This window comes from Hemitrygon akajei, chromosome 22, assembly GCF_048418815.1.
Source record: "Hemitrygon akajei chromosome 22, sHemAka1.3, whole genome shotgun sequence".
Lineage (NCBI taxonomy): Eukaryota > Metazoa > Chordata > Chondrichthyes > Myliobatiformes > Dasyatidae > Hemitrygon > Hemitrygon akajei.
In genome coordinates, this window is record NC_133145.1 from 23,835,292 (window position 1) to 23,862,618 (window position 27,327).

The 27,327-nt window shown below is 38.9% G+C and overlaps 1 protein-coding gene across 1 annotated transcript in view; it reads right to left on the reverse strand.

Annotated features, from left to right (window-relative positions):
* Positions 1-2,876: 2,876 nt before the first annotated feature.
* LOC140714558 (myosin-4) overlaps positions 2,877-27,327 on the reverse strand; it is a 30,378-nt gene continuing 5,927 nt past the window's right edge. The window contains exons 11-41 of the mRNA XM_073025849.1: positions 26,777-26,880; positions 26,550-26,688; positions 22,500-22,618; positions 22,244-22,393; positions 20,433-20,603; positions 18,717-19,020; positions 18,539-18,609; positions 18,194-18,281; positions 17,867-17,984; positions 17,618-17,741; positions 16,077-16,213; positions 15,721-15,976; positions 12,910-13,152; positions 12,492-12,668; positions 12,262-12,407; positions 12,088-12,178; positions 11,595-11,984; positions 11,386-11,512; positions 11,174-11,292; positions 10,317-10,513; positions 7,323-7,506; positions 7,059-7,224; positions 6,207-6,331; positions 5,786-6,094; positions 4,706-4,909; positions 4,472-4,597; positions 4,221-4,391; positions 4,034-4,138; positions 3,830-3,925; positions 3,582-3,710; positions 2,877-3,021 (exon numbers count right to left, since the gene is read on the reverse strand). Coding sequence (XP_072881950.1) covers positions 2,998-3,021; positions 3,582-3,710; positions 3,830-3,925; positions 4,034-4,138; positions 4,221-4,391; positions 4,472-4,597; positions 4,706-4,909; positions 5,786-6,094; positions 6,207-6,331; positions 7,059-7,224; positions 7,323-7,506; positions 10,317-10,513; positions 11,174-11,292; positions 11,386-11,512; positions 11,595-11,984; positions 12,088-12,178; positions 12,262-12,407; positions 12,492-12,668; positions 12,910-13,152; positions 15,721-15,976; positions 16,077-16,213; positions 17,618-17,741; positions 17,867-17,984; positions 18,194-18,281; positions 18,539-18,609; positions 18,717-19,020; positions 20,433-20,603; positions 22,244-22,393; positions 22,500-22,618; positions 26,550-26,688; positions 26,777-26,880 — 4,910 coding nt within the window. The 3' untranslated portion in view covers positions 2,877-2,997. The remainder of the gene's footprint in view (positions 3,022-3,581; positions 3,711-3,829; positions 3,926-4,033; positions 4,139-4,220; positions 4,392-4,471; positions 4,598-4,705; positions 4,910-5,785; positions 6,095-6,206; positions 6,332-7,058; positions 7,225-7,322; positions 7,507-10,316; positions 10,514-11,173; positions 11,293-11,385; positions 11,513-11,594; positions 11,985-12,087; positions 12,179-12,261; positions 12,408-12,491; positions 12,669-12,909; positions 13,153-15,720; positions 15,977-16,076; positions 16,214-17,617; positions 17,742-17,866; positions 17,985-18,193; positions 18,282-18,538; positions 18,610-18,716; positions 19,021-20,432; positions 20,604-22,243; positions 22,394-22,499; positions 22,619-26,549; positions 26,689-26,776; positions 26,881-27,327) is intronic.

Genomic DNA, 27,327 nt, shown 5'->3' on the forward strand with positions numbered 1-27,327 from the left:
ACAAATTCCTTATAGACAGCAGCAGAATTGAACCCCTGGTGCTGGTAATGTAAAGCTTTGTGCTAACTACTGCACTACCATGCTCTTCTCACCCTGTCACCAAAACTATGTTCCAAACCTATTACCTGTTATTACCTAAACCTGTTCTAAGCCTATTACTCCCCAACTTTTCCAATGCTATATTGACGACTGCATTGGGGCTGCTTCCTGCAACCACGGTGAGCTCATCGATTTCATCAACTTTGCCTCCAGCTCCACCCTGCCCTCAAATTTACCCAGTCCATTCTAGACACCTCCCTCTCCTTTCTTGAGCTCGCTGTCTCTATCTCTGGAGACAGTTTATCTACTGAAATCTTTTACAAACCCACTAATTCTCACAGCTATCAGGACTACACATCTTCCCAGCATGTCACTTATAAATATTCCATCCCCTTCTCTCAGTTCCTCTGTCTCTGCCACATTTGCTCTCAGGATGAGCCTTTTCATTCCAGAACTAATGAGATGTTCTCCTTCTTCAAAGAAAGGAGTGTCCCTTCCTCCACCGTTAAAGCTACCCCTACCCACATCTCTTCCATTTTGTGCATGTCTGCCCTCACCCTATTTTTTCAACACCCAACAAAGGATAGGATTACTTTTGTCCATACCTACCACTCGAGTAGCCTCCGCGTCCAGCACATAACTCTCCGTAATTTCTGCCATCTCTAACAGGATCCCACCAGCAAGCACATCTTTCCCCTCCCCCCCCCCCCCCCCCCCCCACTTTCCGCAGGGATCACTCCCTACATGACTCCCTTGTCCATTCATTCCTCCCTTCTGATCTCCCTCCTGGTACTTATCCTTGCAAGTGGAGTAAGTGCTACACTTGCCCCTACCTCTCCTCCCTCACTAGCTTTCAGGGTCCCAAACAGTCCTTCCAGGTGAGGTGACACTTCACCTGTGAATCTGTTGGGGCCATACACTGTGTCCGGTGCTCCTGGTGTGGCCTCCTGTATATTGGTCTGCCAGAAAAAGCAGGATCTCCCGGTGGCCACCCATTTTAATTCTGCTTCCCATTCCCATTCCGACATGTCAGTCTGTGAGGCCTCCTCTACTACCCACAATCAGCTTGAAGGAGCAGCACCTTATATTCCATCAGAGAAGCCTCCAATCTGGTGGCATGAACACCCATTTCTTGAACTTCCAGTAATTGTCCCCCTCTTCACCATTCCCTCTTTCACCTTATCTCGCCTGCCCATCCCCTCCCCCTGGTGTTCCTCCCTCTTCCCTTTCTTCCATGGACTTCTACCCTCTCCTATAAGATTCCCCCTTCTCCAGCCCCTTATCTCTTTCACCTATCAATTTCCCAGCACTTTATTTCTCCCCCCCCCCACCCCACTTTATGGTTTCTCCTATCACCTACCACCTTCATGCTTTAACTTCTTGTCTCTGTTTCCCACTCCTGCTGAAGGGGCTCGGCCCAAAATGTCTCTTTTCCATAGATGCTGCCTGGCCAGCTGAGTTCCAACACAAGCTATTAGCCCTAAGGATGTAATGGTGAGACCCTCTGTACTTGTCATTACTTCAGAAAGAACAGAACTAGAGCTCCCTGCATGCAGATTTCTACAGATAAACACAAGTACCAGAGGTTGCTGATGAGCTGTCCATTGCTTCATAAAAATACACTGAGAGATTTAATATGCACAAAGATAATAAATCTGCTGTATTTACCTGTTATAATGCCACCAAATACATTAGAAACAGTATGGGTCTACACTTATTTATCAGTAAATATTTAATAATGTGATGCATTTAAACTATCAACTAACCTGTCTGAATTTTAAAAAGTTAATGATAGTATAGCCTTCCTTCATATTTTAATTATAGTCAAAAGTAGACTTAGCTTTTTCCATTCCTTATTTTATGACTCTGTGCTTTTCTATGTCATTTAAATTTGCCAAAATGTGCATGAGAATAAATATTTAGATTTATGAAAAAAATCAAAATTTTTGTTCTGCCCAACTTATTAAGGATTTTAAAATCTGATTGGTTGAGGAACAGACTGAAACCTCTTTCACATGCACTACAGACCCCAGTAGAGGTACTACAGAGAGCTTTACTTGCCAGTCAATATCCACAAGTATCTGTGGTTAGTATCAAGTACTGTTACTTATGTAACAGCAAAATCTAGCTCTACATGATCTAGTACACATAGCCAGAAAATTTTACCAAAGTCAAATTACATATAATATTCAAAAGGAGGTTGGATAATTACTTGAAAGGGATAAAACTGCATGGTATTAGGGAAACGGCTGGTGATCAGAACTAATCTGATAACTAAAAAAAACGTGATACAGGAAATATGTGGAGATGACTTCCATCTGTGCTGTAAACAACTACATTGTTCCATGTTTCCAATACACTTTAACTTAAGACAGTCCTTATAAATAATATTCTTACATTCATTTTTATGCTTGCATGTGGTCAGTTGGCCTAGGTTGTGGGGTGCAAGGTCAGTGAGAATATTTAAGCGTCTGGAGGTCACTTTCAAGCTAACACTTTACTGTTTTAACACAAAGAATATTATTTGGTACACTACAGCTGCACTGCAGAGAGAGTATAGCAGCACTGGCTGCGCTCTCCAACATTCACCAGACGATTTTAATGACCTTCCTACTGCAGACAGATTATACTATTTAGTGTGTAATTCAAAATCTCCATAGGCATCTGTCTTGACCACTGGATAAATAACTGAATCACTGCAGTTGGTTGAAAAAATTAGCAACACAGTTGAGAATAACTGTAATTGTTTGTATCATTTTAATAGCTAATGGCACATTTATTGATTTTCTCTCAAATAATTTCTCATTCCAAACAAAATTAGGACATGACAAACCACAGCAGGTTAATACTATCTTTATTGGTAATGCATTACTAACAAGTCAAACTTAATATACAAAAATAAGTTACAAAGAAATGCACATTTTGTGAATTTCTTCGGTGAACTCTTCAAGCTTGTAATTATTCTTCAGCTTTCACTACCATCTGTAAAATAAAAACTTACCACTTAACAACCAAAGGTCCAACAATTGAACACTATAATAGGAAAGTATTTATATCTCTCTACAAATTCCTACTATCACTTCTGGATAACCACTATATTTATAATTGGGATGTGTTCACAATACAAAACAATTTCACCTGTGCAGTCAAGCAAAACTGCTATGCCCCTCCAGAATTGTAGCCTAAATCAATATCAGTGTGAGATTCCACAGAAAGAAATTTCGCATACACAATGCCTGGGATCACAATCTGGTTTACAAATCCTTAGCATTTCAATTAATGTCACCTATCGCTCAACTTTTTAAACAAGCGATTATTTTGTTTGTTTTAGGAAAGAAATGGCTGCGTTTCCCTGTTCCTCTGGCGTCCCAACAATTCCCTCCTGAGCATCATATCCAATTCTGCCTGGTTGAATTCACATTTGAACTACCAGCATAGTTATATCCACAGTTAGGATATGTTGGTCTACATCACATAGACTAATGAGCACAAGATTACCATTTGTTGCAGTATTACTTAACACTATTAAAACATTGAATTACCTTAATATCACGGCTTTTAGCCCTGAGCTTGTTAACCTGGGATTCTGCAATGTCAGCACGCTCTTCAGCCTCCTCAAGCTCATGCTGAACTTTTCTGAATTTAGACAGGTGAACATTAGCCTGTTCTTCCTGAAATGTTATAAAAAGGGTTAAGCTTTGGCATACATTCAAATATATTGCTTTTAATAAATATTGCACTTATTAATAAATACCTAAGTATCTAAAACAAATCACCAAAAATTACTTACAGATTCCTCTGATTGCCTCTTGTAGGCTTTAACCTTCAATTGTAATTTGTCGACAAGATCTTGCAGCCTCAAGAGATTCTTCCTATCTTCTTCAGACTAAAAGTAGTGAAAAGAAGATTGATTGTTCCCTATTGCAAACATATTCAATGGCAAGATATCAGTGCCAATAATTTTCAATGCATTTTATAAATTTGAATTCCCTACCTGATAGGTAAGCTCCTTAACCCTTCTCTCAAACTTGTGAGCACCTTTGATAGCGTCAGCACTACGCTTCTGTTCTGCTTCATATTCACTCTCCAGTTCACGGACCTGAGGTGGGACAATATTGATAAGAGGAAATGAAACCTCTGCAGAATTCGAGTGAGTAAATCGTGTAAATCGTCTTACATACCCTGGCCTCCAGTTTCTGGATCTGCTTCTTTCCTCCTTTCAAGGCCAACTGCTCAGCCTCATCCAGGCGATGCTGCAGATCCTTCACCGTCTGGTCAAGGTTCTTCTTCATTCTCTCCAGGTGGGCACTGGTGTCCTGTTCCTTCTTCAGCTCTTCAGCCATCATGGCAGCCTTACAGTAATTACATGTAATATATTTAGTCATATAATCAGCTTAAATTATCTAAGAGTAACATTCAATATAAAACTTACATCAGTAATTGCTTTTCTAGCCTTCTCATCAGCATTTCTAGCTTCTTGAATAGCATCTTCCACTTCAGATTGAAGGTGGGACATGTCTGCTTCCAGCTTCTTTTTGGTATTGATCAGATTGGTATTCTATTATAAATGGGGGAAAAAAAACACCCTTCAATAACCTGGGAGAAGAATTGATTTTTTTTTTCATTCTTAAACAATGGTGTTCAAATCTGTCAGGCACCAGTGTACCTGAGAATGAAGAAGCTGCACACGCTCACTGGCATCAGTAAGTTCTTGTTCAGCCAGCTTGCGAGCTCTTTCTGTTTGTTCCAAAGCTGCCCTCAGTTCCTCCACTTCAGCTAGAAGAAGATTGTTTCTGCGTTCAGACATAGCCAACTGTTCCTTGAGGTCTTCATTGCTTCTCAAAGCTTCGTCTATATGTAACTGTGCTTCCTTAAAAAAGGGAAAAAATGTTTTAACTAGATGGTAGTTTTGTACACTTTATCAAGCCATTCATTAACACTGTTACTAAGGGGCAGAATTTTCTGCTGGGTTGAGTTATTTACAATATGTTTGCCACTGAGAAACAGATAAAGAATGCACTTAATTTTTGCCTCTGTCTCTATGTTGACTTGCTGATATGTAAATATATAATACAAATTGGAAAAGCCTCATGTGGGGCAAGACCTTCTGCAACCATGCAGATGGGTAAAAACCATCCACCCTTGAATCTGCTGATCTAAACTTCCAAGCCTGAGAGGGACTTTGAATGCTTCTGACTATCCCTGATATTCTTGTTAACTAACTATATTATGAAAGAAGTAAATATAATGTAACTTCTGAGAAAAAAATTGAAATCCTTTTAAATAACACATTAAAACTATTGTAAATAATTGCTATATTTATAATACCTTCAACCTCAAAGTTATACACCCCCTTGCAAATACATGGTTCCAGAGTTCTTGTACCAGCTCTGGCACAGGTTCAACAAGCAGACTCTCCAGCATTACTATTGGGAATTAAGCAAGTTTGCACTCCATTGCTGGACTCTGTAGGGAATCTAACATTGGACTGGATCGGTAAAATCAGTGGCTTAACTCAGCCAGCAAGTGCAGGACCTTCATGTTCAAACAAGAATCTTGAATCTCCTGAAGTTTCTGGTGGAGATGGAGGTAAAGGTTCTGGCAGCTAGATATAGATTTGCATGCATGTTGCAGTAAACTCTAGTCAAATATCTTTTCACCTGCAGAATGCTAATTCAGTTTCAATAGTTATTGCAAGAAGGTGATGCAACGTGATGAAGTAATATGTGCATTAATTTGCTCATACCTTAAGTTGAGCCTGTACATTCCTGAGATGCTTAACAGCTTCTGTTGCCTGACGATTTGCATGGCTCAACTGAATCTCCATTTCATTCAGATCACCCTCCATTTTCTTTTTTATTCTCAGGGCATCATTTCTGCTTCTGACCTCTGCCTCCAATGATGTCTGCAGAGTTTCTACAACTCTCTGATTGTTCCTCTTAATTTGATCAATTTCCTCATCTTTCTCAGCAATCTTTCTGTCAATTTCTGACTTTACTTGACTTAATTCAAGCTGGATACGCAGCATCTTGCTTTCTTGATGTTCAAGAGCTGCCTGCACGTAAAGAAAATGTTTAAACAGTTATTGAAGGCTGCAGATTACACTCTCAACATTTTTCAAAATGATGTAATCTTGTCAATGATAATCCTAACCATTACCAGCATACCTCTGCTTCTTCCAAAGCACTCTGGATTTCAGACTTTTCGGTTTCTGACAACTTCTTAGCCTTTTCCATCTCATGCAATGCTTTACCACTTTCTCCAAGTTGTTCGGTCAAATCGGTAATCTCCTCTGAAGAAAAGAATATTTGCAGTGAAACAGCCATGTCATCTACAACAATCCTTATCACGTGTTTTGGACACATGGAGTTTGTCAGCCGTGGTTGGCAGCTCATCTAGGAGAAGGAAAACACAGATCTCAAACCCTCCACTGCCTTGTGGCTATACCCACTCAAGGGAAAGGCTTCAGGAGTAAACCCCGAGGGAAAATTCCAAAACTGGATTCCCTACATTGAGTTCAATGCCGACTGGCAACTCCTGCGATGCTGCTGGTACCACACTGTATTGGTCTCTTCCATTCCTTTGGTTCATTAGATACGTGGAGAGGGGGAGCTTGCTACATGGGCAACAGCTTGCTCTCCATATCAGACTGCCCAGGCTTCCCTATCTAGACAGCAAGGAATCAATATCCATCATCATCATCTCCAACCGACAGCGGCCCCCACCTCACCTTAACATGTGTTTTAACACAGTGAAATATTCTATGCTTTAACATGATAGTTTCACCAAATAAGATTTGATTCCAAGCAACTTAAACTTGTTTAGTCATGTAGGGTTTAAGTAGAATATTAAAGAAATTAAAGGAGCTAGACAGGCAGGAGACAGATTGTTTATGAAATTAATTAGAGAGCTTAGGGTTTTGTTGGAGACATGGCCAGAAATGTATACATCTACTAAAATCAGCAATACAGAGGAGATTATGATAGCCAAAACTCAAAGAACTTTGGAATATAACATACGTTGAAGATTCTTGTTCTCCCTTTTCAGTGTTTCAAGGTGATCCAAGGATTCTTCATAAGCATTCTTCATTTTGAAGAGTTCAGTACTTAAAGAACGAGACTCCTTCTGAGATGCTTCCAATTCAGACTGACATTCCTCGTATTTTTGTTTCCAATCTGCCAGGATCTGACAGCACACAAGAGTAAACAATTTTCCATTAATCATGGATGAAACAGGATCCAATTTTTCATCTTACTGATTAATTTCAAAAATTTGATTTATACCTTGTCAAAGTTCCTCTGCTTTTTATCAAGAGCAGCTGCAGCTGCATTAGCTCGCTCCACATCAATCATTAGATCTTCAACTTCATTGTGAAGTCTCTGTTTGGTCTTTTCTAATGAGGCACATTTAGAATTCACAGCCTCAATGTGATCCTCAGCCTCTTGAAGTCGCTGGGCAAGTTTTCTCCTGGGAGATATCAATACACGCAAAATTGAACTGCAGCAACATTGCAGAATATTGCACAAACTATTAAAAATATAAGCACTTCTGTTTGTTTGCAAAGAAATTGAATTAATCTTGACTAGACAGAGTAATGCAGAATGTTCTGTTGTCCATTTTAGCATCAAGATGAGGCATAGCAGAAAGTGTAACAAGATTTACAAGAATGACAATAGCACTAAAATGTAAACATCAAAAGCCAACTTGAAGAAATCTCTCTCCAGTTATCATCAACATATTACCTGCAGTCAAGTCAAGTTTATTGTCATTTCGACCTGGTACAGTACACAGTAAAAACAAAACAACGTTCCTTCAGGACCCTGGTGCTACATGAAACAACACAAAACTACACTAGACTATGTGAAACAGCGTAAGGCTACACTAGACTATGTAAAAACAACATAAAAACTGCACTAGACTACAGACCTGCATAGGACTACATAAAGTGCACAAAACAGTGCAGGGCAGTACAATAATTAATAAACAAGACAATAGGCACAGTAGAGGACAAATTACAATATATAACATGCAGCATCAGGGGTCCCAACACACTTGACAACTGCTGTTCTACCATAAGGAATGCCTACCATTCAATCCCTGGACTTCATTTTCTGAAATCAGACCATCTGGCTGTCCCCTCCTACACACATACAGGCAGAGACTAAAGAGCAAGGCTCTAGAAGTAAGGACAATGAAGAGGTTGTCACAGGAGGAGGAGGAGCATCTATGGGATGCTTCAAGTCAGTGGACGTGGCCATGTTCAACGACTATCAGAGGATCTCAATGAATACACCACAGTTATGATGGGCTTTATAAAGTCAATCACAGTGAAGTATGTCCTGTCAAAATCATTTAGAGTCTTCCCCAACCAGAAGGTCTGGATGAAGCAAGAGATCTCAATCTGCTGACAGCCAGATCAGTGACGTTCAGGTCTGGAAACCAAGAGATCATACAAGAGGTCCAGGTATGACCTCCAGAAAGTCACTTCATATGTGATATGACAATTCTGGACTAAAATGGAATCACTGCAGGATGCTCAAGAGCTGTGGCAGGGCTCGAATGCTATCATCTCTTACAAAGTAAAAGCAAGTGGCCTATGTGACAATAAGGTTTTGCTCCCAGATAAGCTCAATGCCTTTTATGCTTGCCTTGATCAACTAAGCATGAAGACACCTTCACACACTCCCACATGTGCTAATGAGCCTGTAATTTCAGTCTCTGAGGTGGACATGAGAGAAAACTCTAGAAAAGCATCTGGCCCAGATGGGGGATCTGGCTGAGTACTAAAGGCCTGAGCTGATCAACTGACTAGAGTGTTAACTGATATCTTTAACATCTCACTTTGGCAGTCTGAGGTACCCACCTGCTTCAAGCAGGCTTCAATTATACAGGTGCCCAAGGAGAACTTGGTAATCTGCTTCAATGACTATCATCCAGTAGCACTTACATCCACAGTGATGAAGTGCTTTGAGAGGTTGGTGAAGAAACGTATCAATTCCTGCCTGAGGACTGAATTGGATCCACTCCAGCCTACATTGCATCACAACAGGTCAACAGCAGATATCATTTCATTTGTTCTTCACTTAAACCTGGAGCACCTGACGGTGAAGATGAATACATCAGGATGCTCTTTCTCGACTACAGCTCTGCATTCAATACTATCATTCCCTCAAAACTAATCAATAAGCTCCAAAACTTTGGCCTCAGTACCTCCTTGTGCAACTGGATTCTCAAACCTCCACAATCACCATCAGCACACATGTACCACAAGGTTGTGAGCTTAAACCCCTGCTCTACTTGCTTTATACTTATGACTGTGGGACTAAGCACAGTTCCAAAGTCATATGTGTTTGCTGATGGCACCATTGCCATTGGCTGAATCAGAGGTGTGGATGAATCAGCGTATAGAAGGGAGATCAAAAATCTGATTGAGTGATGCCACAACAACAACCTTTCACTGAAAGTCACCAAGAACAAGGAGTTGATTATTAACAACAGGGGCAAACCGGAGGTCCATGAGAAAATGAATTTCAGGGTTGTATATGGTTTGAACTTTGAATTTTGTTCAATAATGGGACTTTTTAAATCTCAAAAGCAGAAAACTGAGATGTGAGGATGATGTGCAAAAGATGTTTCCTCTTGTGAGAGAATATAAAACGAGGGGTCATTGTTTATAAGTCAGGAATTGCCCATTTAAGACAGATCAGAATTCTTCAGAATATTTTTTCCCAGAGCAAAAGCAGAGTATCCAAATATTTTTCAAGTAGGAGTGGATAGACTCATGGCAAGTAAGGGGTGAAAGGTTATCAAAGGTAGGCAAGAATAACACAGTCACATTAGCCATGCTCTTAATGAAATGGCAGGCATGAAGTACTTACTCCTGCTCAAACTATGCATGCTGAGAAGTTTGTAAGCTGATTAAGAGATTTGACAACTAGACATAAAGAATTTTCCACTGATGGTAAATCTACAACAAGAACCTGTTAAGTTCCTTGTTATATTTAATCATCAATAAATCTGTAAAATCTGGTAATGCTTCTTCAGCCAGAGAGAACTCAGAAAGTGGATGGCAGGGAATAGTTGAGACAAAAAATCTAGGTAAGTTATTGGAAAGTAAGATAAATACATGAGGCAGAAACTAATAGATACATTGATAGGATCAGATATCTGAAGGTGATGTGCATCTTAAAAAAATTGGCAAAGACTTTGGACTAAATGGCTCATTTTAAGCTGTGTAAAAAAAAAGAAAAGCAAAGAATGGGGTCATTGGAATTTACTTTGCCTCTTCCAGTTCCTCTGTGCGCTGGATTGCATCAGTTTCATATTTCGTTCTCCACTGAGCCACTTCGCTGTTGGCCTTGGACATTCCACGTTGGAGCTCAGCCTTTGCCTCCATCTCCTCTTCATATTGTTCACGGAGCAGATCACAGTCATGGCGGGATGACTGAAGAGCATGTGCCAGAGCACCCTTGGCCTTTAAATAAGTCACAGATACAGGTAAATAACTGAGTGGAAATGTTAAAACAATGTTGTGTTCTCAGAATGCACATTAACTAAAAGTATTTAGGAACCATCATAACCCTTGGGAAAAAGGTTATACAGGTCTTCCCTAGGCTACAAATGTCTAACTTAGATATATGAGTGAGCATTTAGGAAACCAACAGGTTGGATGAGGATGGATTTGTTTGCAGTTGTAGGGCTACAGGCATCTTTTACCAGGTGGGAAAGGGACATTTCTGATCTTCCACTAATTTGATTGTGCTTCTTGTACTTACTGTGAATGCCCGCAAAAAATAATCTTGGGTAGTATACGGTGAGATATATGTACTTTGAAAATAAATTTACTTTGAATTTTGAACTTTGCCAATTCATAACCTGAAAATTGCCTGTATCCATCAATATATTGTAATACATTGAATGTAATAACCTGTGGGTAATAATGTAAGAGTAAAATCAGTCAGAAAAGGCAGACTTCATTGTCTTCACTTAATCATGTCCTGTACTTGCTAATCAACTGATGGCAATAACATGCCAGATTATCCTGGATAAAGCTTGATCATGCACTTGGTATTTCATCTAACAGTTTGCCATTTTATCTCCTGAGCGGAGCAACCAAATTTGCCTGAAAAATTACCTTCATTTCTTCCTCCAGCTGTCTCTTTAGCTCCTCAATCTGCTGAGAAAATGCTTGCTTTGCCCTTGTCATTTGAGAAACCAGGGATTCCTTCTCTTCCATTTGTCGTGCAAATTCACCTGAAAATTAATTAAAATTCAGTTTCAATACAAAAATAAAGGATGCAAATGTTAAGATGTAACTGTTGGAAATTCCTAGTTTTGTTGTGTTACCATTTTCAGTCTGCAGTCGAGCTTTCTGTGCTGATAGATCATTAATTAACCGCACATTGTCATCATTCTTTGCCTTAGTTTCACTAAGTTGGTCCTCTAGGGTACGACAGAGCTTCTCAAAATTTGCCTTGAAGGAAACAATTGTCTATTAAATTAGAGACCTTGATTAATTCTTTATGTATTCAACTCTGAAAGTTTTTAGAACTTACTTTAGCTTTAGATACAGATTCCATATTACTGGTGACATCATCAATCTCCATCTTCAGTTCACTCTTTTCCTTTTCCAGCTTTTGTTTTATCCGCTGTAGACTGTCAATCTGTTCCCCAAGTTCTGCCACACTATCAGCCTGCTTCTTGCGAAGAGCTGCAGCTGTGGCTTCATGCTGGAGGGTAGATTCTTCCAAATCACGCCGCATTTTCTGAAATTCTGCTTCCCGTTTCTTGTTCATTTCAATCTGTACTGCAGTTGCTCCACCAGCTTCTTCCAGTCGCTCACTGATCTCTTCAAGTTCCCGAGAAAGATCGGCTCTCTGTTTCTCAGTCTTAGCACGAACAGCACGTTCAGCTTCAATCTCTTCCTCAAGCTCCTCAATACGAGCCTACAATATATATTTATATGTTTTAATAGCTGCATGATGAAATTTAGTATGGTACACAAAATGCTTAAGATATCCAAAACTTTGTTCTTGTAACAGGACTTGCCTGAAGTTCTTTAATTTTCTTCTGTAGCTGAACACCTAAAACTTGTTCATCCTCAATCTTGCTTAGAAGTTGGCTAATCTCAAATTCTTTTCTGTGGTGCAAATAGATTACGTTAATGTCTTCAGAAAAAAATTATGCAGTGTGGCAATTTAAGCCAATAGCAATAATTCTCACTTTTTCAGCTTCTCTTCTATTTGCTGCTTGTCATTTTCTAAATCCATTATTGTTTCTTGGGATAGTTTCAGATCACCTTCAAATTTTCTCTTAGACCTTTCAAGATCCATCCGAAGCTTCTTCTCTTGCTCCAGAGAACCTTCAAGCTGATTTACATTGATTAAAAGCAAGTTTATATATTCAAAGAAAGTTTGGAAAGAAATGATAGTTCATTTTGAAAAGACACTTACATCATCAACTTGTTGTTCCAGCTTTGACTTGGCTTTGGTCAAAGTGTTGACTTTGTCTTCCTCAGCCTGTAGATCATCCAGGGTCTGCTGGTGGGCCTCTTGTAGGGCCTTCTTTTCCTTTGTTAACTTGACAATGGTTTCATCAAGGCTTGCCATTTCCTCTGTAAGATTCTTGACCTGTTTTCATGACAGTATGTATCAATTAACCCTCCAGCTACTGTGGGTAGAATAGCTGATTAAAGTGAAATATTTTATTGTGAACAAATGAAAAATAATCTTTTTAATCATCCTGTCAAAATTCAGTATTACCATTCATATGCTACAGCACAATAATTAATTATGTACTTTTTTATTACATGGCACACACACACACCTGGAATATGAATATAATTATGTTAAAATTTGATGTTATTTTTACCTTGTTTTCTGTGGCATGTTTCTCCTTTTCCACTTTGGCTAAGGTGAGCTCCAAGTCATCAATGTCCTTCTTCAGTTCTGAACACTCATCCTCCAGTTTCCTTTTTTTGGCCGTGAGCTCAGCATTCGATTCTTCTTCATCCTCCAGCCTTTCATTTGCTTCTTTGAGTTTAGCCTCAAGTTGAATTTTGTTCTTAATGAGCCCCTCACATCTTTCTTCAGCATCTGCTAGAGTTTCACTTTCCTGATAGTGAAAATGTGCATAGTTACTATGTTTTGTAAAGTAAGCATAGATATAAAGCAACCCTAAGGTGTGAATTTTATTTTATACAAGACAAAGCTGAAACATAGTTGATTTGACAAAGATCTGAAAGAAATACAACTTTTCAAATAAACCTATTATACCAATAAATTACTGTGTGTTTCCAGCAACCTGGAAACTCTGTCACAGAGAAATAGGAACTTCTGCAGAATAGCATCTATGGAACAGTCTTAGCTACCTTTGGGAAGAAGACCTCAAAAACAGATGACTGATTCAAAGCCAAATTCAGGAGGTATTCCACCATTCCTCCAACCCCGTCATTGAAACCAGGCATGCTGCCCTCAAACTTTCACCAGTTGAGAGGAACCTATATATTCTCAGGGCTGCTAGAAGTAAAGTTCAGCAAACTGCCAGGCACTATGCCAATGAGTACTAGCTGCAACTCGGTGAAGACATCCAACCCGCAGTACTGATAGGCAATATCGGGGGTGTGATTGTATGTATAATGGCATCAAGAAAGCTCTCAGCCCCTCTCAGAACAAGATTGCTCCTCTCAAATCCATCAATGAGGATATGCTCAGAGACAGGAACAAGTAGATGGAGAGAGCGGTAAAACATTACTCTGACCTCTACTCCAGAGTGAATACTGTTGCCAGCTCAGCCCTGGATGCCACTGAGTGTCTGCTGACAATGGAAGAGCTAGATGCAGAGCTGACTCTAGAGGAGCTCAGCAAGGCCACCAGTAGCGTGGTCTCAGGGAAGGCACCAGAGATTAGTAGGACTCCCTCTCACCTGATTAAGCACTGCATTCCTGCTCCTGTGTACCCTCTGCACGAAGTACTCTGTCAGTGCTGGCAGGAAGGAACTGTACCATAGGATATGAGGGATGAAAAGATCATTACATTCTACAAAAAAAAAGGCGAGAGAAGCGACTATAACAACTAGAGGGACATCTCCTTCTTGAGTGTTGTTAGCAAAATCCTCACCCGAATCTTCTTAGTCCACATATAGAAGTTGGTTGAAGTTGTCTCCCCAGAGTCACAGAATGGCTTCTATGCTGCAAGTTCAGCTGTGGACATGATTTTCTTCCTCTGCGAACTCCAGAAGAAATGCAGAAAACAAAAGAAGCCCCGTTACATTGTATTTATTGATCTCACCAAGGCATTTGACCCAATCAGCAGAGACAGGTCTTTCATATCCTTTCCAAGGTTGACTGCCTGCCATGACTCCAGAGCATGATTGAACCCTTCCACAACAACGTGAAGGGGATTGTGCAGGACAACAGCAGCTCTTCACAGCTCTTTGAAGTGGCGCCAAACAAGGCTGTGTTCTCATCCCAATGCTCTTTGGGATCTTCTTTGCCCTCCCCCTGCATTTGGCACGGCAACAGGTCTCCTTTCACACTAAATCAGAAAGGAAGCAAGGAATTTGGTCCAACTACCAGCCTGAAAAAGACAAGATTGGAGGCACCACCACTCATTACCATTGGATGTTGTTCATCACCTCACACACCTGGGGTCCATCATCAGTGATGCAGAAATCAACAAGCGCATCAGTAATGCTGCAACAACTCTTGCCCGCCTCACCAAATAAGTCTGGGAGAATGCCAAACTCTCAGTCAAAGCAAAGGTGACGGAGTACAATGCTTCTGTCACCAGCACGTTGCTGTACAACAGACGGACCTTGGCAAGTTGGAGAAAATGCTCAACACCTTCCATTTAAAGTACCCTTGTTGCATCGTGAGCATCTCCTGGAGAGAGTACCCATTGCTAAAGTTCTCTCTCAAGCCAGCCTCCCTAACATATACACCTGCTCAATAGGCACAAGGTGGAAAAGCAACCTAAAACCACACTTTAATTCAGATGAGGAGAATTTCCTGAAAGTAGCAGAAGACAACAGTCCCATAGAAAGGAACACAGCAGCTGCAGCAGAGTTGAGACCACTTACAGAAGCGACCTTTGCAACAGAGACTGCCACTCTTGCACTGGTCTCATCAACCACAGATGGTGCTGCACCAAAAACATAGACAGCTAGTATGCAACATCCGTGGTCGACCTTGACCAACAGAGGGACAACTGTGTACTCCAATTGTGATCATTTTCTCATTTTTGTTGCTCAGTGATGTTTAGCTTCTGAGTTCTAAGATCCATTCCACCCACATAGCTTAGATGAAGCAATCTGCAGTTTACCACATTTTTGGAGTCCATGTGAAATGTATTAGTTTTCTTGATCACTCTTCCGAGCCTCATGTAGAATTTCTCTTGGTTTGATAGAAGTTAAAAATACCGCACAAAGGTTTTATATGAATAATTGATATAAAAAGTGGAATTTTCCTATCAGACTACTAACAAAGAAACTGGTCAGTACAAATTAAATGTGATAACTCATTTGGCTGACAATTGGACAAATATATTTCATCTCCTTAATAAGTGCAAAATTATAATAATGTACAGTATTCATTAAATTCAACAAGAACTATTAAATACTGAAATAGTTTATAATGTATATTGTTGATAAATTATTTGCAATAACTTATCCAAGAAAACATACTGCCTGCACTTGAAGAGCCAGGTCATTCTTCTCTTGTACCAGGGATACCATTTTCTCCTCTAGTTCTTTTCTCCGTGCTTCAGATTTGGCTAGCAACTCCTTCGTTTTCTCAAACTCTTCTTTCATGGTCTGCATTTCCTTTTCAGATTCAGCGCTCCTTAGAAGAGGTTTGATCTTGAAGAAGAGTTTCATCCATGGCCAATGCTTGACGTTCATGAATGCACGGATGTTGTACTGCACCGTAAATACTGACTCCCTGGAAAAAGTAGTTTCAAAGTCAATTGCACACCAGTGGAAATTAACATTTATCATTATTTAAAACAAAGCCCATCAACTTGTAGGCAAATGCATTTTACCTTCTCTCCATCATCCGCTTGAATTCAACTCTCATGAGATATCCGCGGCTGACGGCTTGTATGCGAGTCATAAGTAGGGCCAATTTGTCATCCCTCATCTCCTCAAGAGCACCCAGGAGGCCAGCTTTGAAAAATACCTTCAATGGAATGAACAGCTTCAGATTGTGACCAGGTGTCATTTTGTTCATTATAATATAACAGGAATATTTACTTTGTATATTTTTAATTCACATAGTGGATGTGAGTTTCACTGGCACAGTCAGTACATTGCCTATCTCTAACTGAAAAATGTTGATTCACCATTTTCCTGTATCACTTCAGACCTTCTGGTGAAGGTAGAAAGCACTAGAATTCAGACACAGTCTGATTATAATTTCAACTCAATATAACATATGACTTGGAGGGGAACTTGTAGGCACTGGTGTTCCCATGCATCTTCTATCCTTCGCCTCTTTGTGATTAGAGTTTGAGGGAGTTGCTGGCAAGGAAGTCTTGGTGAGTTACTGAAATACATTTTGTTAGTGGTGTACAATTCAGCCACAATACATAGATGGTGAGAGAATTATCATCTCAGATGTTAGATGCTGTTCCATTAAAATAAGATTGTCTGGGTCACTGATATAATTATTGATATTGTTGGAGCTGCATTCAGATGAGTGCAGAGTATTCTACTATATTTTTGATGTGGCTGAAGACTCAGGAAGCGAATCACATGCCACAAGTTCCCTAGTTTCTGATCTGCTTTTGTAACCACAGTTTTTTATGTGGCTGGTCCATTTCTGTTACCATTCAATAGCAACCAACAGAACACCCATGATCAGGAAATGGCTGATTGTAATTAGTGTCTGGCTGTCCGATCTGAGCCTGCCAATGAGTTGGTTTCAGATTGGAGCAGGTGTTAACTCTGATAAATCATTTAGATTTGAGTGCGTTCAGGCAGTAGTAGGGTATATCCTGGACCGGATGATATACTTACAATTAACAGATGTGAATACAGTGCTTGACATTTATGACTGGAGATTTGACAGAGGTATACAAAAGCGTGAGGAGTATAGATAGGGTAAATACAAGCAGGCTTTTTCCACTGAGGTTAGGTGGGACTACAATCAGAAGTCATGAATTAAGGGTGAAAGGTGAAAAGTTTAAGGGGAACAGGAGGGCAATCTTCTTCACTCAGAGGGTTGTGAGAATGTGCAATGAGCTGCCAGCACATGTGGTGCTTGTGAGCTTGCTTTCAATGTTTAAAAGAAGTTAGGTACGTGGATGATAGGGATATGGAGGGCTATGGTCCCCGTGCTTGCTGATGGAAGCAAATGTCCATTAGAAATGTCATTATCCATCATGGAAAGGAGATGGTCATGGCTTGGCACTTGGACAGTATGAACGCACTTGTTTGGCATGCTTGAATGTTACCAAATTTTACCCACATGTAGGTGTGAGTTGTAACATTTTCTGAAGAAGTGAAAATTGAGCACTGTGAAATTGTCAGAAAACATTTCCCACTTTTCATAGATGGAAGACCAACATAAATCACGTCTTACCTTGGTATGACCAAATCTATATTGTGTGCGATCAATATCGATGGAATTCAAGAGTTTTTCAGATGCCTTCTTACTATCGATGAACTGTCCTTCAGGAATTGCACTTACATTCAGAATCCTGTATCTGTTCATTTTAATACAGGAGCATTTAAAAAGGTAAAATCTTAAGCTACAATTCTTTTGTATAATTTTATTAATTTACTACTTGTAACATTTAATAATTCTGTATTTTATTTTAGCAAAACACACCTTTGCTTAAAGTCACCGTAGAGAATTCTGCTTGGAAATCCCTTTCTGCAAATTCTAATTCCTTCCAGCACACCATTGCATCTGAGCTGATGCATGACTAGATGATTATCCATGACACCTAGGATATGCAAAAATTATTTCAAAAAATTGGCTTCTTAAAAATAATAGATTTCCTATGACTTAGACACATAAGTAACATCTAGTAAAATTAAACTGATTTCAAGTTCATTAGTGAACACAAAAAGATCTTGGAAAGGTATCAGAAATACGGCATTTCACTACAAGATATGTTTTTTTTAAAATATTACCATAATCTACTTCAGTTACCTGGTGTTTTTGTTTCATTTGGAATTATACATCGCACAAAATGCGGGTGAGTGGACCTTAAGTTAGTCATCAGTTTATTCAGATTTTCCTGTAGATGACAATACAATTTCAACATTTACTAGCAACTTTATGATTGTATATTATATTGTACTATATTATAATAAATTAATCAATATTCTAATTATTGTTTTAACATTATTAATGCACATAATAAGAAATTTGGGATTATTTAACATGCTTCTTACAGAGAAACACCATTTTCTTTCTTTGGTTAACATACTAACACCCTTGAATCTATTCACCTTTTATCAAAAACACAGAATCCTGATATAAAAATAAACATACCCTGAAAAGAGCAGAGACAGTTTGGAAAGATGAACCCTTCTTTTTCCCTGCTTTCTTGCCACTAGTTTCAGCTGCAAGGAACATTTTCAGAAATAAGTCATTCAAAAATTATGGACAAATTATGTCAATTTGTTAGGATATTCTTCAATACAATGTTTGTGAACTGATCAAATCATACCTTCTGTGGTATGGGTACTGTATAGTGTTTGCAAGAGTTTCAGTGAAGCCTTCTGGTACAGTGTGACAACAGTTTCATTGAGTGGGTCTTTGTTCTTTTCCAACCATCCATTTACATTATACTCTACGGTACCAGCATAGTGGATCAACGCAAAGTGAGCTTCACCCTTTCCTTTGGGAGGTTTGGGCTTCTGGAAGTTGCTTGTCTTTCCAAGATGCTGGTCATACAGTTTATTCTTGAAGGTTATGTCTGTGGCCTTAGGGAACATACACTCCTCTTCCAGGATTGAGAATATCCCCAAGGGCTGTGGAACAAAATAAGCATTTATTGGAACATACAGTCATTAAATTACAAGCATAAGAAGCAGAGTCATCCGAGATTTTACTGCTCTGTGCCTATCTCTTACCAATATTTACCCATTCATATGCAGAAGACTGGGCTGACTTAACCATGAGATTCCAGCATCAAGCAACAGAACCTTAAGTACCTGCAGTGAGGTGGGAATGTCTGAGGAAGCCTTGGAAGCCTTTTAGAATTAGCAAAGTCCTTCTGCTGGTCATGCCAGATGTGAACCACACAGGGTTTATTAAGGTTAGAAGTAATTTGGAATTATTAAAAATGAAGGAAATTACAACTTCTGGAAAAACTTACACTTGGTTTAGGAGTCACTTCTTTGTTTCTTCCTTATGCAGCCCCTCAGGAGTGAGGTTGATACAGCTTTGTGAGATCTGAGACGGCTGAAGGAACCAGTTTGGAAATGACTAAATCTTTCACAGATGGGGACAAACTGGACAGATGAGTGGTTCGTTAGTAAGGTGGAGCGTTCTCTGTAAGTTATGTAGGGATTTTGTGTACTCCCAGTGTAAATCCTCACAATACTCAATATCACCATAATGTTCCTCTCCACCGTGAGTTGTCCTGAGGCAGTGATTGTCAAGAGACTGTGGAGACATTGCAATTCTTCAGTGAAGAATTGAAAATATTCATGAATCTGACCACCTGGTCATCATTTCCCACAACACAGATGAGAATAGAGTGTCAGCTTCAGGGGTCTGGCAGAGGGCATGTGACAGAGGACATGCTAGCCCGACAGAGCCTTATGGTGGGGCGTTATAAATGAGAATAGTTTTAAGGAAAGAGGTTGGAAATTTTAGGGGGTATTAGAAGTTACTCCTTTACACAGAGAGTGATTGATATCTGGATTGTGCTGCCAGAGGAGGTGGCAGAGTAAGATACAATTACTACATCCAAGAGGCATGACTAGAAGGATATGGCCAATAAGGAATGACCAGAAGAATATGCTCCTAATGCAGACAAAAACAATTACTGTAGATGCGCAAAACAGTAGGCATGGGTGTAGTGGGCAAAAAGGCCTGTTACTGTGTTGTACAACTCTATCACTTAATGGCAATTCAGAGCGAAAAGAACCTGAATGCTGGAGAGGCTGCCCAGGAGAGAGCACTAACATGGATTCCTCAGTGCAGCTTGGTAAACTTCAAGCTTCAAGCTTGAGACCAAACTTAAGTTTGGAAATGTCTGGCAGACTTTGGATAGAAAGTTTGGAATTACTGAGTTTGCTGCAAAAACTTACCAACACTTACACTAAGAAACAATGGCAGTTTCTCACAGATCTGCCAGAAATTTCCAGAAATAAACTATGCCTATTGTGCCAATTATTGGCATTACATCGTAAGTACAACACACTTTCTTTCCTACCTTCTCAATGAGTTCAATGCAAGCAGCCAGATCCATCCCAAAGTCAATAAATTCCCATTCAATTCCTTCCTTCTTGTACTCCTCTTGTTCCAGAACAAACATGTGGTGGTTGAAGAACTGTTGCAGTTTCTCATTAGTGAAGTTGATACATAACTGCTCCAGGCTGTTGAACTACACACATAAAGAAAAATATTGCTCTATTAAGTAGCTATTTTTGTTAAAGTCATTAAACTAAATGACTTTCTTCTCATTTTTCTTCAATAGTATAATGGAATCTGGATGAATAGATAGATTTTGTATTTAATATCCCATATAAATGACTCCACCTCCACTGAAGTATCTAGCTGGACTATCTAATGAACTCCATTAAATTTGTAAAGAAATTAAACACCATTTTTTCCATCTTTAATATATTAAATATCCTGTCATATTTTCCCATTTCAAATGCACTCTCATTGTGGAAATTTCCCATGCAAGTATAGCATTCTACAATTGCATCCTGAATATCATACAAGAATATCACCAGCAGGTGGGTACAAATATTGGGTGACAATTCTGACATTATTATGGAAAAAGTAAATTTGTAATTCATGTAAAGCTGATAACATTATGTAGATTGAATAACATCTGAACATGGATTAGAATATCCCTTAGCTTCTGATCTCATTTTAACATAAATTTACTCTTGGTCTTAAAAATATCATCTTCAATAAACAATTCAGCAATGTTTTTCATTAAAAATTCTTATGTCCACTTCTAAAATAAACTGGCAATATAAATTTGCTGACATATGAATGAAATCATGTATTGAATAGCAAATTTCTTGATCTTCTAACAATTCCAAAGAACATTAATCCCATTAAGTTGAGTGTGATTATTGATCTAATGCCAAAAATAAGGCAGACTTTGTACAAAGTCAATAAACAACAAAGGACTAGATAAGAATACGTACACGACACTGGAAGAACTCAGCAGGTCATGCAGCATCCGTGAGAAAAGAGTAGCCAACGTTTCGGGCCAAGACCCTTCATCAGGAATGGGGGGGAAGAGAGGGCCGAAGCCCAGTAAGAGAGATAGGGGAGGGTGAAGGGCTAGAGGCACCAAGTGGAGAACCAGAGGAAGGATAAAGGGGGGAGGGGATAAGCATGAAAGAACTGTAGAGGTAAAGGAGCAGAAAGTTGAAAGGGGAGAAAGGCAGAGAGGGACCTAGGATAGGGGAAGGGGGAGGGGGAGGGAATTACTGGAAGTTGGAGAATTCAATGTTCATACCACCAGGCTGGAGGCTACCCAGACGGTAGATGAGGTGTTGCTCTTCCAACCTAGATAATCTGTTTCCGTGATTTTACTGAGATCATCCCTCAGTCACTGGGGAAAGAAATCCTCTCATTTTCCTTCAATAGTATAATGGAATATGAATAGATAGATCTTGCATTTAATATTCCACCTCCACTGAAGTCTCTAGCTGGATTATCTAATGAACTCCATGGTTCAAAACCAATAAGGATCTGTGAGAGAAGCATGTGAATGGCCATTGAACCATGACCAACACAATTTATTTACAAACAGCATAGCAAACTCCGTGAAGAAACTGAAGAATATAATTCTAGTGAAATTATATTTATGCTCTAATTATAAGATTTTATTACAAATGTAGACATAATAATCTGTAATGAAAATGTTTTTAATCAATAAAAGTAGATGCTTTCCAGCAAAATGAAAATTATTTATGTATTAGCACCCCATCACAAAAGATCATTATCATCATATAGATAGAGAAGGTTAAATATTCCAATAACTGTTTTATCTCTTACATCAAAAATTTCAAAGCCAGCAATGTCCAGCACACCAATGAAATACTGCCTGGGTTGTTTAGTGTCCAGTTGTTGATTGATACGCAGTACCATCCAGAAGAACATTTTCTCATAGACAGATTTTGCAAGGGCACCAACAGCATTGTTCACCTATCAAGATAAATATACATTAGGTGGAAAATACTCGCCTACAGTTTTATATAAATCTGAACAGTTTCAGAAGAATCTCACTTTAGGATTAGGAATGAATAATTACCTGCTGTACTGTCTGGCCCTTTGTCACATATTCATTGCCAACTTTTACTCGTGGGTAACACAAAGATTTGAGCAATTCAGCAGAGTTCAGACCCATCAGGTAAGCAGCTTTGTCAGCCACTAAGTAGACAAAAGTCACAGTCTTAGAATGTTACAACACAAAGAAGAACATCTCTGCCCTACAGGCCAAGTAACTGAAACACTGCAAGGTAGCCAAGATGGTAACACAAAAATAAAACATTACAACTGTTGGAAATGTGAATTAATAAGAAAAAACAACAGAAGTTACTGGAAATAATCAGCAAGTCATGCATCAACTGAAGAGAGAAAAACAGTTAATGTTAAAATCTGAAACACTAATTCTGTTTCCTGCTTCACAACTACTGCCTGACTTCCTGAGTATTTCTAATATTTGGTCTTTAAGTCATGCTACACTTGTACTGATGATGAAAACAGGACAAGGATGTTGACCAAAAATTTGCAGCTCGGTCTAATATCATGAGTGCAAAACTTGCACATATGAGTGATGTTTTGGAAAACATATCTGTCGACTGTAGACATTAATAGAGTGGCAGCGCCGTGGTAATTGGAATTCATTCTGTCGGAATCTGGGGTAGTGCACTTGGTGAGGAGAAAGACACAGGAACATATCTGATGTGGTAGGATACATGACAAATGGAGTGGGGGAAACACAGGTTTCTTTGACTGCAAGGCTATGGACACCTGAACGCAGTGGAATAGCGAGGTAAGACAAAGCACAACCATATTCGTTTACACACCAAATAAAAAAATAAGGAGAATATGCTACAACTGCTCAAAACACTGATAAGGCACAGATTTGTACTCCATAAATTCAGGTCAACATATTGCAGAAATGATATAACAACACTGGAGAGGTTACAGAAGAAAAATGCAAGGATATTGCCTGCAAGTTTAGCTGGAGGGAATTACTGTGCAAACCGTAATTATTTCTTTGGAAAAAGAGTTGTTGAAAAGGACATCTAATTGAGGTATACAGAATTGTTTGATGTGAAGACAAATGGCCTATATAGATCAATAACTCAGGGCCAAAAAAATCAGGGTAATTGATCAAAGGGAGAAAACTGAAGGTAGATATTTTCTGTTGAAGTTCTTGGGGACTGGAATTCGCTGCTTAAAAGGATGATGGAAGCAAAAGCTCTCACCACATTTAGAAAGTGACTGGATGAACATAATAGGTTATATCCTGCAAGACCACAGACCAAGAACTTGGAAGTATATTTAAACAGAATGGTTGCTATACCCAGATGAAGAGTATCCCATGTTGGTAAAAGAAGTAAAAGGAGAATTTGTAGTGGCTCTGACTATAAATTATTTGTCATCCACAGGGATGATTATCAGAAATTATCCAGAATCTATTCTGAAGAAGCATGTAAACCTTCATATATGATGGCACAAATTAATCAGGATCACTGTGGATTTCTCAATTGAAAGTCATTTCTGACTAATGTTCATATTTTTTAAGGAGGGATCGGGGGGTTGATAAGGGTAATGTTTTTGCTTTTGACAAGGCCCTATATGACAGAATAGACTTAAAAGGAAAAGACAATGTGAAACAAAAGGCAAATTAAGTCAAAATTTATGTTAGCAACTTGAAGTAAAGAATAATGGTACATGGGTGTTTCATCCAACTGAAAGATTATTATCAGTGTTTTCCATAGGAAAACAGTGTTTTTATATTCCATGTAGTATCTAATGAAGCACAGCAAAAGCTCCATTATCAGGCACTTCTTTTCAACCAACAGTTAAGAGGGAGCACCAGGAACATATGGGGGCAGCAGTGAGGCAACACCTGGTCCAACAATGGGACAACATTAAGGGAGCAGCCAGACTGGTATTGGGACAGTACTGTGAAAATGCCCAAGCTAGAGAACCCAGGTCAAAGCTGAAGGAGACTCTGGGTTACTATTGGGGCAACTCTGAGAGAGCAGCCAAACTGATATTAGGGCAATAGAAAGGGAGTACCAAAGCATCTTGTGATTTTTATTTTGCCTGCAGGATGGTGCTAATTGCCAAATCACTGCTGAATACTATAGAAAATGTATTTTATTTCTCCTATTCTTTAATATTTAGTATTAATTCCCCATGAATGTCAGAAAGCAAAACCTTAATTTAATATTAATAACTTAATATTATATAATTTAATTTAACAACCCCTAATATAATGTGTAATATAATATTTATATTATAATATAAATATAATTTAATAACCCCTAAATGTGGGGTCAGCGATAAGGAAACATGCAGTGGATACAAAAGTGGTTGGCAGTGAGGAGGAAAGCTAGAGATATCAGATGGTCTGGTCATTTGAGCAGAAGAGTAGCAAATGGAAATTAATCCAGTGAATGGTTAGGTAGTATATTTGGGGAGGTGTAACAAAGCAGGGAAATGTACAATATATGGGAGGCTATTGAGAGATGTGTGGGAGCACAGGGACATTCATTTATACAGTGTATCCGTAGATCCTTAAAGATAGCAGGTTTGGTTAATAAAGTGGTTATAAAGATATATGAATGTTTTCATTTATTAGATATTACGTGGAATATAAAAGCAATTAGATTATGTTAGAATTGTGTATGAATTTAACTGGGCCAAATTTTAAGTCCTAGTCATCACATTACAAAAAAAGATGCTATTGCATTGGAGGGCATGCAGAGGAGGTTTATGAAGATGGTGCTATGAATGGAAAATTGTAGCTTATATGAATCACTCGGTGTTAGTGTTGTTTAATGTGGAACAGAGAAACCTGGGAGTTGGCTTAGCTGAGGTGCAGAAAATTATGAGAAGACGAGGCAAAATAGGTAGAAAGCACTTATTTCATTAGCACAGGTTTGTAAAGCCAAAGGGACCATCAGTAGAAGGACCAGAGGGGAGATGAGGATTTTGCTTTCTACCCAGAGGATCAGAGAGGGAAAGGTGAGTTTCAACTTAATGCCTGACTAGGATCAGAAACCCGCATCTCCTTTAAAAAAAGTACTTAGATGTGTACCTGAAGAACTATGGCTTGTAGTGCTATGGACCAAGTGCTGGAAACAGCAATGAGGATCAATACAACCTTTGTCAACATGGACACGATGGGCATGAATATCTTCCATCTATGTGGTAGTTATTTAATGATTTTGTCAGTCAGCATGATCGTAAGGAGCCAAGAATATCTCTTTTGCAGTACAAGTTAGTATGGTTCTATAATTTCAGGAAGACTAATTGTCCCACCAACCTGGCTATTTCAATTATATATACTTAACCTACTCTTTTTTGAAATTTACTAACAGACCATCTCCCATCATAATTTGTGCTGCACATGACAGATCAGTAAACCTATAGTGCAAAAACAAAGTCTCCTCATTTTACATTACTCTTTTGTTCATTTGCCTTAAGTCTATAATCTTTCATTCTGTGCTCTCTGCCACTAGAAGCACTTCCTCTTTATTCCCTTTAACCAAACGCTTTGTTGCTTTCAACAGCTTTTTCAAATCCCAACTCCTTGATTTGTTTCTACTTTAAGAAAAACTTTAATATGCTGAACATTTGTGGTACTAGCTGTGGACCTTTTCTGCACTATCTTATCATTAACAAGCAGAATTTGTGCAGAAATAGTACATTGACAGCGGAAGTGAAAGAGGATGACATACACTAAATATTTTCTCCTTCTTACAGAGGGCACAGTTATATTCCATTATACCTACAATTAAATTGGCCCAGACAGATGCTGACAAGCAAACATCATTTGTAAACTTATGAAGAATTCTACAGTGAAAATAAAATTGAGGAACAAGAATTGCTAAGCATATGAATTTATTTTAAGATAATAACAGAAAATGCTGGAAAAACTCAGTAGGTCAGACATCACCTGTGGAAGGAGAAAGCACCAAAATCCCTTTTATCAGACCTGAATTGTTGAATCTGTTTCTCATTCCAAGTGACCTGCCAAGTGTTTCCAGCAGCTTTAGTTTTGAGTACTGATTACTAGTATCTGCTGATTTCCATCAAATTGAAATTCATTTAATTTTACCTTCTGTGCCATCAGGCTCAGCTTGTTCCTCCCTTTGCTTTTGCTTGAACTTCAGGTTCCCATAGTGCATTACTGCACCAGTGAGTTTATAGATGCCTATCTTCTCTTCAGCCGTGAAGCCCAAAATGTCAATGGCTTCCTAGAGATCAGAAGGAGCAACCAATAAGTGATAGCTATGCCAGCAAATTGTGGAATATTAAATTCACAGCCATAATTATATAACTTACATCAGTAGCCATCAGTTCCTCACCATCGTCAATACTGGCCACAGAAATCTCCCCTTGGCTAACAAAATGAAAGTCATAGGGATTGTTGGTAATGAGCAGCAATTCTGAAATCAAAGAATGGATTTAGATCGCATGTTTTTCAAATCATGTATCTTATATATATAACACATAATCAACATAATATGGTAAATTAATTAAAAAGTTGTGGACCTGTTTCTTCGTATTAATCCATTGGGTAAAGGCTTAATATCTTTTATTCATTATAAGTTAATGACCTTGAGGTGTGCCCCCTTTGATAAAATTAGAACTGCTTGGGAGCATGATTTAAATATTTCTTTATCAGATGCGGTCTTGGATTCAATTCTTAAGTCAGTTAATTCAACCTCTTTACGTGTTTGCCACTGTCTTTTACAGTTTAAGGTTGTACATAGGGCTCACGTGTCTAAAACTAAATTGCCACAGTTTTATCCTGACATTAGTCCTGTTTGTGACAAGTGTAAAGGGGTGGGGGGGGGAGGCTTCTCTTATCCATATGTACTGGGCTTGTCCTA